General features: G+C 41.6%; 1 protein-coding gene across 6 annotated transcripts in view; it reads right to left on the bottom strand.

The window, feature by feature from the left end:
• Nucleotides 1-12,882, bottom strand: part of EBF1 (EBF transcription factor 1) — a 383,569-nt gene that overhangs the window by 129,699 nt on the left and 240,988 nt on the right. For all 6 annotated transcript variants that reach the window (XM_079144601.1, XM_079144602.1, XM_079144603.1 and 3 more), the window contains one exon: nt 10,739-10,820. In XM_079144601.1, the coding sequence (XP_079000727.1) occupies nt 10,739-10,820 (82 nt within the window). The remainder of the gene's footprint in view (nt 1-10,738; nt 10,821-12,882) is intronic.

Genomic DNA, 12,882 nt, shown 5'->3' with positions numbered 1-12,882 from the left:
TATGTGGTGATGGAAATATCTGCTTTATTGACTTTGGTGGTAAATTTTAAAACCAACACAATTTTATGGAACTAAAAACTACACCCACACAAATGAGCACAACTGCAGTTAGGGAAATTTGAATAAAATGGGTGGATTGTATCAGGGTTCACATTCTGGTTGTGATGTGCTATGATTTTGCAAAAATCAGATTACTATTAAAGGAGACTGGTTAAGATATACATAGGATCTCTCCCTTACTTCTTACAATTGCATGCGAATCCACAATTACATCAATAAAAAATTCAACTAAGTATAAAGCATCAGCAACCAAGATGTCCTTCAAAGGGTGAATGGATAAACAAACTGGCAATCCACACAATGGAATATCATTTAGTGATAAAAAGAAATGAGCTGTCAAGTCACAAAAAGGCATGGAGGAATCTTAAATGCATATTACTAACTGGAAAAAAAAAAAGTCAATCTGAAGGGACTGTGCGCTGTGTGATTCCAACTAAATGACATTCTGCATTTAGCAGAACTGTGGAGACAGAAAAAAGACCAGGGGTTGCCAGTATGAGTAGGTGAAGAATACAAGGTATTTAGGGAAGTGGAACTACTATTTTGTATAACATTTAATGATGGTTATATAACGTAACTGTCTTTATTTAAACCTGTGGACCCCACCACGGAATGAACTCTAATATAAACTTGGTTCACAGAAATGTATCCCCATTGGCACATTAATGGTAACCAATGTATCATACCGAGGCAAGATGTTAATTATAGGGGAAGCTGAGGAGAAGTCATCACCGATCTACATTTGAATTCTCATGTATTTCCCACTTATTTTTATGTAAACTTAAAATTGCTTTACAAAACACAATCTCTTTCTATATATTTTTTTCAAACATGCTTATTTGCTGGGTGTGGTGGCATGTACCTATAATCCCAGCTACTTGGGAGGTTGAGGTAGGAGGATCACAAATTAGAGGCCAGCCTTGGCTGCTAAACAAGACCTATCTCAAAAGGGGGAAAAGAAAAAGATTCCTCTTCTACCCTCAACCCCACACAATCTACATTCTACACTTCCTTACAGACTCATCGAACGATAGAGTCACAAGAGACTCAAGCAATCAACTAATCTAGTGGCTTCCAAATAAGAGTTTTCAAATGGAGCAAAGGGAGACAACTCTGCAGAAAGGGGAATCACAAGTGCATCCAAAATAAGGTTGCACGCTAAAACACCCAGTAACTTTCCTTTGTCCCAGACCACATCAACTCCATATGGAAACTCTGGCTATGGCATTCATGTGAGAAGCTCTGCACTGGCAGCAGTACATGGCTCTGAATGATTTTAAAGTAGAGAGTGTGATTCTTACTCCATAAATGCAATTAGATTGAAAAAATATGTCATCACATGAAGTTTCTAGGAAAAAAAAATGATAAAAGGAGTCCTCGGTAGTTATAACATTATGGATTTGTGCAACACCTCCTTTTACAGCTTGGAAAACTAAGACCTGAGAGGTTTTAAAAAATTCTCAACGCCATAGGACAAATTAGGAGCAGAGACGTGCCAGAAGGGATAGCTCTGCTTCCTGGTCCAGTTCTTACCCACCGCAGCCCCGGCCGCTCAGCATAGGCTGCCGCCTGGATTCTCCTGGTATCTCTCAGTACAAACCTGTGGTGTCCAAGCGGCTGACTACAGTTTAAGTATTATTTACATAAAAATGGTCTGCAGCAGTTAGGTCTTCATTAACTTTGTCCTTTAAAATATCCTTGAATGATGTGGAATGAGATATTCTCTGAAATGTGCCTGATTGCTAGTTTCTGTCTGGTTGAAAGATCCCAAATAAGTCATTAAAAATTATGGAGGACGCGTGAACCTACAGGATGCAGCAGAGTGGAACTGAATTCAAGCCACGTTTAAAGACTCAAGGCAAAACTCTCTCTTTTCTCAAAGGGAAGACAAGAAGAGATTCTTGGGCTAAAAATTTTAGTCCTTTGGAAGCTAGACATCACTTCCACCTCCAGAATATGACACACACTACATATGAAAACCCCATCATTATCTAAGCTTCTCTCCTCCCACAGTGGACCAGGAACTTCTGATGACTTTCAATGGTATCATTGGTGTTGAACTGGTGCCCTATCTTTGCGTGTCCTCCTTGGCCATTTTGAGTGGAAGTGAGCCAAACAGAATTGTCACGTGTTGCCGGGCACAGTGGTGCACACCTGTAATCCCAATGGCTAAGGAGACTGAGACGGGAGGATTGTGAGTTCAAAGCCGGCCTCAGCGACTTAGTGAGGATCTAAGCAACTTAGCAAGACCCTGTCTCTAAATAAAATATAAAAAATGGCCGGGGATGTGGCTCAGTGGTAAAGCACCCCTGAGTTCAATACCTGGTATGAAAAAAAATTTTTTTCTCACGTGTCTCCTCCAATGAGGAGGCGACAGCACGTGGACATGAAAAGTGAGAGCAAGGTCAAATCCCAGTGTCACACAGTCCCCCATCCCATCCATCACTTACCAGTGTGTAACCTTAGAAAAGTCACTAAATGATAGGAATAAACTGTGTGCCTACTGTGTGCCAGGCAGTATTCTATGTACTAGGGAAGCAGCAAAGAACAAGGTGGATGAAGCCTTTATCTACCAGGATTTTAGTCATCACTGGGGACACAGAGGCAGGGATTAAATAATCAATCAGTAAGCGATAAAAGCAAATTTTAGATTTAAGTTCTAAGAAAAAGAAAATAAAGGGCGGACTGTGCCTAGATAGGAGCTATCTTTGATTGGGTGATTAAGGAAGGTCTCTCTCAGGAAGTATCACTTTGTCTAATAGCTGAATGGTAAGCATCTATCTAGTCATTCAGTGATATGGCAGAAGTTTCCCAGGGAGATGAATAGTAAGTTGAAAGATCAGGGGAGGGTATGGGGGCAGGAAGGACAGTAGAATGAAGCAGACATTATTATCCTACATACATATAAGACGGCAGGACTGGTGGGATTTGACATCATGTACAACCAGAATGAGAAGCTAGACCCATTTATGTGTGATGTATCAAAGTGCATTTTACTGTCATATATAACTAATTAGAACAATTTTTTTAAAAAAGATCCTGTGGAAGATGAGTATGGTGTATTTAAGGAAAACTAATGAAGAAAGGGAAGGAAGCCCAATGTGCTTGATTGAGCAAAGTGGAAAAAGTGGCAGAAAACAAGCACAATTTTATATGTGCAACAAGGTACAGTGTCCGGCATGTACCAAGAGCTCCATAAACCACATCTCAAAAAAATGGAAAACCAGAAGAATACCTCTTATTGGTAAGTCCCAATAACTACCAACATCCACAGAAGCAACATCCATTGGCAATCTCCGGTCACATGGAACACTTTGCATCTGTCTGTTAATGTAGTTTACAATTCTTCACAGGCAGCTGTACTTCACGTGGAAATGTGCTTCCTCTAAGTGCAGGCTGCCCTCCTCAACGCCGTTCATGAGGATCCCTTCTCAGCGATGCAGACCTTCTGCCAAGGCTAAGCATAAGGCTGGTGCCAAGATACATATTTGCCCAATAAGCTGTAATGGTTTAATATATCGAGTTGAAAATTCACCATTGGTATTTACTATGTTCTGCGAATTAATCCTGTATTCCAAAACTATCATTAGGGCTGCTTTCAGTATAATTAATCAGCATGGCACATCTTGAAATTATTCTGTATGAAGAGAGTGAAAGCAGCTCAGGCCCCTAGCATTCTGTTGGTGAAGAATTTAATTGCAAGATGTGCTGCTTGTCAAAACAATATAAGTACATCCAAGACAGCGGGAGGGGGGGCTGGGGGGAGGGTAAGAGGGAAGAGGATCCTGGATTCCCTCCTGATGTAATTGCCTTTAAATGCCTGAAACTGCAGAGGCTGGCTATGTGCTTTAGGAATTTTCTAATCATACTCTACAACAGGCTGACTTAGGGATACCATGTCTTTTCACACACCACACACACACACACACACACACACACCAATAATTCTCCAAAGTTTCTAGAACTAAGTAAGGAGGGAAAAAAAAAAAATAATGGGGAGTTACCTTTCCATGTCATAACACATGCTGTCATTTTTAAAAGACAAACACATTTTTGGTGGGAATTTGGGATGAATAACCTGATGGATTCTTCTATCTCCTGTCCAAGACTAAGTGAAAGAAGATTGCTTGTCATCTCAGATAAACATGAGTTTGAGCTAGCTGTTCCCTCAGCTCAAAACCCTTTTCTGACTCTTGTCAGCATGATTTACAGTTGTCCCTTGGTATCTGTGGGGAATTCATTCCAGAAATTTCTCCCATGGATGCTCAAGTCCCTATATAAAAAGAGGTATTTGCATATAAGTTACACATATTCTCCTACATACTTTATTTTTTTTTATTTTTTTTTTATTGTAAACAAATGGGATACATGTTGTTTCTCTGTTTGTACATGGCGTAAAGGCATACCATTTGTGTAATCATAAATTTACATAGAGTAATGTTGTTTGATTCATTCTGTTATTTTTTCCCTTCCCCCCACCCCTCCCACCCCTCTTTACCCTCTATACAGTACTTCCTTCCTCCATACTTGCCCCCCTCCCTAACCCTAACTCTAACCCTAACACTAACCCTTCCCTCCCCCCCATTATGTTTAAATAATCTCTAGATTATAATCTAGTACAATGTGAATGCTATATAAATAGCTGTTGTACAGCAGCATTTAGATAATAATGACAAAAAAGTCTACACATGCTCAGTACACATGCAGATTGTTTTCCCAAATACTTCCCACCTGCGGTTGGTGGAACCTCTGGATATGAAGGATCAACTGTGCTCCTGAGCTAAAATCACTGAACTCAGCAGCTTCTCTGATCACCTACTTTAAGGTAGGTTCCCATCTCTCAATCAACACTTTTTTCTCTCTCCTAATATTTTGCTTAATTTCATTTATAGCAATAATTGTAATTTCTGGTTATTTGTAACTATTCATTTTTACATATCTTCATTGTGGCATCTGATGGAAATTATTCCTAACACATCCCTTTTGTCTTCTTCTTGTGTGGCTCAACTAGGTGTCAGCAGGCCTCTCTGGGGATGTGGGTGGCCTTGTGACTAACTTCCAGCCAATGGAATGTGAGCAGACTTAACAAGATATTCATGTGCCCCCTTCATTCACCCTTCACCCTTCAGATGGCTCAGTGAAGACAGAAAGGCTGTAGGGGTGGGAGACACCCAACAAGATCCCAGGTCCCCAGAGCACTTGAAGGCCAGATCTACTTATTGAGGCAGGAACACCTGCCATGTACCATTATGTGAGCAAGAAATAACCTTCTGTGTGAGCCATTAACATACTCTTTGGTCTACTTGTTACAGCAGCTAGTATCATACTTAAAAATTATGGCAAAGACTCTTCCGTGTTCATGACAATAGACTTACCACCTCTGTTTGGATACCATGAAGTGCATGCATTCACGCATGCATAAATACACACTACATCTATAGACCTACATACTGTGCCATACATCAAGCATTTATATATGAATATAGATTTATAGGTGATGGAAAAACTTTGTTGAACAGAGATAATAAATTTAGAAACCTATGCTTTACTTCATAGTCTCCACGTGTCTTTGTATCTACCACGAGGACAATTAGAGCCCAATTCCTGTTCCTCCCCTCGCCATCCTCTCTGCCAGTCCAAACAAGGAAGGCTATGCATAAGAATTTAAATCTTCACCTTGAATTGTCTGGCTCGTGTCAGTTAAAAACCAGACCTGTGATTTTTACACAGTCCATTGACATTAGCATCTTTTTAGTGTCATGATGAAGAAACCAGCTCATTGAGTCCCACTGAATTTCTCCCTGTGTCACGGCTGTTTCCATCCCCAACTTCTCTCCCTCTCCTTCCTCCACCCTTCCCCATGCCAACCAGAGCTGAATGAAGCCTGGATCCAACTTTTGTAGTCAGGCCAGATTGTTAACCATAGTCCAGGGATTTCAAAAGAAAACATCCATTATAAATTGAAAAAAAAAAAAAAAAAAAAAGATTGTACCAGATTTCCAGATTTTCTAAAAGGTCTATGCCATAATGCCTTAAAGTATGAACACCGCCAAGCTCTGTGGAAAGTGATTAATTTCTTGAAAACACTCAGGTCACAGTAATTGACATGACCTGTGTAATTAAGCAGTCTCTGTTTACACACCAGAAGCCCAGGCGCTGTGGAGCTGAGTTTGCTTGACAGAATGTCTTTACATGTCAGGGGATCAACAACCTTTCTTATGTCCTCCTCAGTCACCTACACAGGCCCCTGATTGCTGCTCAGAGGAGACATGCTCTGTCATTGCTGTGTGAAGATCAGGCTGGCCTGGGACGCATACAGAATGTGCCCAGAGAAGACAGCCACTTAATAGGCCAGGGAGGGTGTTTTCCATCTGATGTCTCCAGGCCTCAGGTTTTCAATATCACTGGTAAAAGCCACATTGAGATGTAAAAAGTAAACCAGAGTTTTCTCATGACAAAAAGACAGTCTCTCACTCTCCCTCAGAGGCAACAGGGACACAAAATTATTTGGAACCGGTTTCCCAAATCGTGTGCTGTGAGAAAAGTGACCGAAATAATTTGCCCTGTTCCTAAGAAACCTTCATCCCGTGTCACCATGACACATCTGTCAGCTATCAGCTGTGATGGATGCAGAGAAGGCTACCTCTCCCTCCTGTTCTATCCTGAGACTTGGGACCTTCGGCGTTATTTCTCAGCAGAGTGCTCTGCAGTGACTGAGGCTGCTTCAGCTCAGGCCTCGTGGAAAACTGGCCCAAACCTCCACAGGCAAGGCAGAGCTTAGGCTGCTGCTGATGTGTAAAGTGTCCTACTGCCTCAGTTCTCTTCTGGAACAATGCTCAGGCCCTTCCCCTTGGGGCAACCCCATCCCACCTCTGCTGGTGAACCTCGGGCTGTTCCAATGTCCCTCACACAGATGGTGTCTTGAGGCTCCATTAGGGTGAATACCCTGCGAAAGCCCCTCTCTAGTTTTTCTGCATTCAATTGTAGGCAGTCTTATGGCTCCTGGGTGAAGCCCATATTGCCCATAGGATCTTTCTACCAACTCTGGAAAATTTCCTTATATGTTCTAAAGCATCAGGTAACATCTGAATCAGTTGGCCTGAGCAGCACCACCACCTCACCACTGAGTAGGTATATAACTATGAGCAAACTGCTTAACTGTTCTAAGCCTGTTTCTCCATTTATTAAATGAGAATAATTCATATTCGCATGTTCCTAACAGAGATACTATGAAGATGCGAAATGCTTCACATAGCATCTCTCATAAAATAAGTGCTTACATTAGTTTTATCTTCATCATCACCACCAATGTCAATGGATGTACGTTAAGGCTGACACGTGGGCACAAGTACATGGAGCACACTGAGCGTAGGCATGGATGACAGCCGTATGCCCAGCGCGTCAGGCAGTTAGGACGGAACCTACCTCAGTGAAGCGAGGAAGAGAAGCCAGCTTTATAAAGGATGCAGAAAAGAGAAAATGAGGAGGACCCTGAGTTCAACTTGGGGCTTATGAAAGGAATCTCTAGCACACATCTGGATAGCTAGATCTGAACCTGGGTGTCAGTCTGAGAGACCCCCACTCCAGACTCCTCACTGAGCAAACAGCAGTTATGAGGCCAGGGGTGGCAAAGAAGAGCCTGGAACCCAAGGAGAGGTCTGGACCACCAAAGAGAACTTGGGGGATCCCAGCATTCACAGGAAAGCAAAGTACATCCCTTGGAGGGGCTTGAGAATGGTGAATGGTGTCACAGAATGCAAGGAAAAAGAGATTTCAGAAGGACGGAGTGGCCACCCCGTGAAGTGATATAGAAGAAGGGAGGAGGAAAGAGTCAAGGAGGAAAAGAGATTGGAGACAACGTTCAAAGACTGGATAAGGGATTTAGAAGTTTTGCCTGTCTTGAGGCCATTCATTCACTCTCTGATAGTATAAATATCACATGTCTACATGTGAAAGACCAAGTGCTAATTGAGTAAAAATCATAAAAGAATGAATGTGTCAATGTACAGAGACACAATATAAAATGAGTTGATGTTCCTCCTGCTAAAGGCTTCTCTGTCCCCTCCTGGGAGGTACAGAGTGGGTAATAGGAACAGAGCAAGTTGAACCTGAGATCCAATGAGAAATTCATCAAGACTGATAGAGACACAGCTCTTCTTCAACTCAAAAACTGACTCCAAGATAGTTGTTCCTGGGAAGAAAGGTCTGTCTGTTTTAGGGCTTGCTTAGGAATCAGAGGCAAGAGCTTTGCAATGTTCAAAAAAAAAAAAACATATTTATTTAAAGGTTAGTGTGGACCTTGTATCAGGCAGCTCTTGCAGCTAATCAAAAGATGTAGAGTCTCCAGGGAGAGCTGGTCAGAAGTCATCAGGTATAGGACAGAACCCATGGTTCTCAATCAGGGACATTTGGTCTTTCTGTCCTCCACCAGGGTACATTTAGTAACATAAGGAGACATTTTGGTGGTCCTGCTTGGGGAAGGGGGCTGTTCTCTACTGCTGTCTACTGAGTAAAGGCCAGTGATACAACTAAACATCCCCCAATGCACAGGACAACCTACCCCAACAAAGGGTTGTCCAGCCTGAAGTGGAACCATGCCTAGGCTGAGAAACTCTAGACTGGACTAATAGCGATGTGTCTTTGATTTATTACAAAATTTTCTCCAAAGGCTTACATTTATATTTTATCACTCACAAATTACTTATATAGGCAAAATGTTTTCTTTCTTTCGTATGTAGTGAAATAAGCAGAATCATCATTCCAACTTCATCTTACAGTTGAGAGAAACTGAGCCCCTGAGAGAATGTGAGAAATCTCCAGAAATCTAACTTGTACCTCCTCATTCCAGTAGCCCTCTGCTAAGCAAAGAATAAGTATTTAATGTGCAAAAATAAAACTTCCTAGCCACTCTCAAAAAGCATAGACTGAATTGACTTCACATCTTGTGTAAGAGATATATTCCTACAATTCGAGGCTTATAAACATCTCCCTAGCAGGTCCTACAAAGTTCTAGGCAAATTCTCTTTGGGGTTCTCAGTGTTACCAAGGCATCCCAATTCTGCTGTCCTGAGAAAAATAGCAAGTTGATCCTTGGATTCATAAGGCATTGTACATGTTTATTAGAATAAATTATTTCATACCTAGATTATATGCTTTGTTCCTAACTCTAGCTTGGTCAAAAGAGCTATATGGCCCATTTCAAGATCAAAGCAAGATACAAAACAGTACGCCCTAAAACTCAAGCTCAAGTCACAAGATGTAGCAACACACTCTGTATTACCATATGTCTGATTTGACCAGCTTAATTGCAGAGCTAACTCCAGCTCAACAGAAAATGGCCTGTGTGTGAACCAGAGGCTCCTCAGTTTACTAACAGGGTCAGGAGCTAGCCAGGGGAAACGTTTTTTTCTGAGAATCTAGGAATCTTTGGATTCTCTCCATTTATCTGTCAAAACAAAAGGTGATGAAGCCAAGACAATTTTATAGAACTACTTCAGAATCTCAGGAGAGAATGCCTTTCATTGGATATGTTCTTAAATGAGACTAATAAGTCTCACCTCCTAAAAACATCATCTTGTAGACTACGAGATATTGACAGCCACAGTCAACGTTCAAAACCATCCCTTTCTCCCACCAGAGAATGTGTAGCTAGATTTTTTTCAAGGGTCTCTCAGAGATTGTACATTGCAATCTACACTTAAAGCTGGCTAAACAGACATAAGAGCATACTTCAAACACCATGCTATTTCTCTGATGGACTGTATAAGCACATGTGATGTATGGGTCATTACTCTGATGAGGACACGAACATCGAAAATGCAAATAAGTTACCCATAAAATTAGATGGAGAGCAACACAAGGGTCTGTAACTTAGCTACTAGAACTGTGGTCCATCATACTGGCATTACCTGGGAGCTTGTTAGAAATGTAGACTTCCAACCCCACCCCAGACCTCAATCAACATTTTAACAAGATCCCAGGGGGTGCTCAGCAATTTCAGGTTAGAGAAGCATGGTGTCTAGAATTCAGCAACCTTCCCTAAAACCCAAGTGCCATTTTGTGTCCTAGAAATTAATCCATTTACTTGTCCTCTTCGTCATTTCTGTGAGGTGGTGGCAGATCTGACGGATGCTTGAGAAGATTTGTATCTGCTGAGCCAAGACACTTCTGAAACAGAACTGAGTATCACCCATTCTGTACTAGACACCAGCTTCTCAGGGGGTCCATGTATAATAGGCAACTGCTGATAACATTCCAAGATTGGAAGATAGAAGCAGACAGACAAAGGAGGAAAGGGGGACCATAACTAAAACAAAGAACACTTTACCAGTTTTATTCTTTACTTTTGCCAACTGGTTTTCTACTTACAAGATTTAGGGGAAGAGGGTATCATGTTTATGTACTTTCCTGAATCTGTGTGTGTTTTGCATAGAGTCCATTCAGGAAGCCTAAACCCAACTCTGAGTATACCACCACCTGCACCAAAGAACGCAGGTGGAAGAGCCTCAATAATTGTCTGATAAAAACAACTCCTACACTGCAGACACATGGGAACCCCAGGTCCCACCTGCTCTCCCCCTCTCCTCTTGGGAGACAGCTGGACTCTGAAACTTCTGCTCTTACCCTCTCTTGATATTCACGTCATTATCAAGATTTAAGAAAGACAAGGTTGACGCACCTGGAATCTCCGCATGTCACGTGGATTTCCTGCATTCTTTAGGCAATTCTGGTTGCATTTGAGGAAAAATTTCAAGAAGAACCTGTAAAGAAACAAGTCATCATGATTAGTATTTCAGTCCTGACACGGGGCAAAAACATAGGCGAGTCGCTTCTGGGTCATGTTTTCTTTTGTTTTTACTCATTTTCTGAAATATTCAGAGTGATGTCATAAGCAGGATTTTACTTGAGCCCTTAGGTTTTGTTATGCATCCCAGATGGACCTTCTTGATGAATCCTGGATACTGCCAACAGATCTCACATAAAGGTGAGTCCCCAAGGAAATATCTTCACTCATATGGGGGCAGTTCTTCACCATAATTTAAGAGAGGTTTCAAGAGGTTTTAATTGTTGGAGAATTCTCACGGTCTCCAAGCACAACATGTAATTTAAACCCTTTAAATTCACAGATGAGGAACAGCAAAATATGTCCTGAATGAATACAAGGATATGGTAAACACTTCATCCCAGCATCTCCAATTAAAACGTCCTCATTAGTTGTATCCAGAGGTGGATAGGACTCACGTGCTGACTGAACTCTTTTGACTTCTCAAGTATCCCCTGAATGTATTTTTTACACTGCCTGCTGCAGACAAAAGCTATTTATGATGGACTAAGGATCTTCCTGACTCCCTGCTACCTTGGTTTCTGAATTGGCTCTAGAGTGAAATCCACGGATTTTACTTGGTAAGATGACCGAAGGGTCTAATTTGGCAAGAAAAATCCCAGCTCTACTGGTATAAGTATTAATAGTACCTACTTTAATGCTCAGAAACTTCCTGTTACGAGTGATACATTACATGGTCACCCTGTAATGTTCTGAGTTATTTCTTATATAATCATCACAGTTGTTAAAGGCCACATTGGGAAGGCAGCAGATATTAAAGAAGGTGGCATTCATGGTGGCCACCTACAGATAAACCCCTCCATCTCTTCTCTGTTTTTTTTGGGGGGGAGGATTTTTAAAGTCATCTAAATTCTGCAATCCCTTTTATTTTAGGCCTACACATACCTATGAATTTCAGGATCAAAGATTTTCCACAAATATCAGAATGCATTAAAATACTGGCCAATTAAATTCTGAGGAATTCTCTTTTCCTTACCTCTCCCCCATCTCAACACTGGATTGAAATTCCCATCTTGATACAAGCAACTTGTGAAGAACTATCACTCCATGATGCCCCCATCTGATTAGCTCAGAGCACAATGTCTGTCAACCCCACAACACTGGGGGTCTCTATCATAAGCACACTGCACAAAGAGAAGCCACGTTCAACCACTTTCTGAATATTCATCCAAGAAAAGTCCCAGCGGAACCTCTTCCTCCTTGGTCCTTCATTTGTTTTTCCATATTTTTTATTGGTGCATTAGAGTTGTGCCTAATTTTGGAATTTGTCATTACACGTTTGTCCATGCATGAAATACAATAATGTAATTTGGCCAGTATCATTCCCCTGTATTTCCCTTTTCCTCCTCTCTCTCTCCTCTCCCTGGTCTTTTAGCCTCTGCCAAGATGGACGTATGGTGTGGGAATAAATTCTCCAAGAGAAAGAATAACTTTTTCAACCCAAAGAATAAGATTTTAAAAAGCCAACATTGTCCTTAAAATGGCTCTTTCAACATTATAAAACCTGTGACACTCCATCAATGACAGCATCCCAGCTTCCAGACTCTCTCCACAGAGGCCAAAGCCTAGCCACCTTTTATCCAAGACAAATGACTCAGGAAACTCTGCTGAAGGCCAGCTATGTGCAAAGAAATCCAACTCTGGACCCCCTTCCCAGCATCAAGGGCGACACTGTCACGACCTGGGGCCCTCTTTCAAGACTTGGGAAAGTCTGTTCTGTTGAAAGAGGACCTGAGGCCACTCTTTGCAATGCCCCATTCCTCTGAGCTCTCCAAAGTTGACCTGACAGAGCCCACGTGATTTTCATGAATCATTTAATATGGTAACCTGGTGGGAGTGAGTTCCCCATATGGCCAACACTCAATACATACCCAGGGACACTGAGATGTGAAAATGTCTTCCTTCAAGAATGGCTAGATAGAAGGCCATATTTAAAAGTCACTCCAGGCCTCAGGGGGACAGATGAACATTATACTGAC

Source organism: Sciurus vulgaris, assembly GCF_902686455.1.
Source record: "Sciurus vulgaris genome assembly, chromosome: 6".
NCBI classification, from domain to species: Eukaryota; Metazoa; Chordata; class Mammalia; order Rodentia; family Sciuridae; genus Sciurus; species Sciurus vulgaris.
Note: the sequence above shows the minus strand (reverse complement) of the source record. Positions and strands in the feature narration are given on the sequence as shown.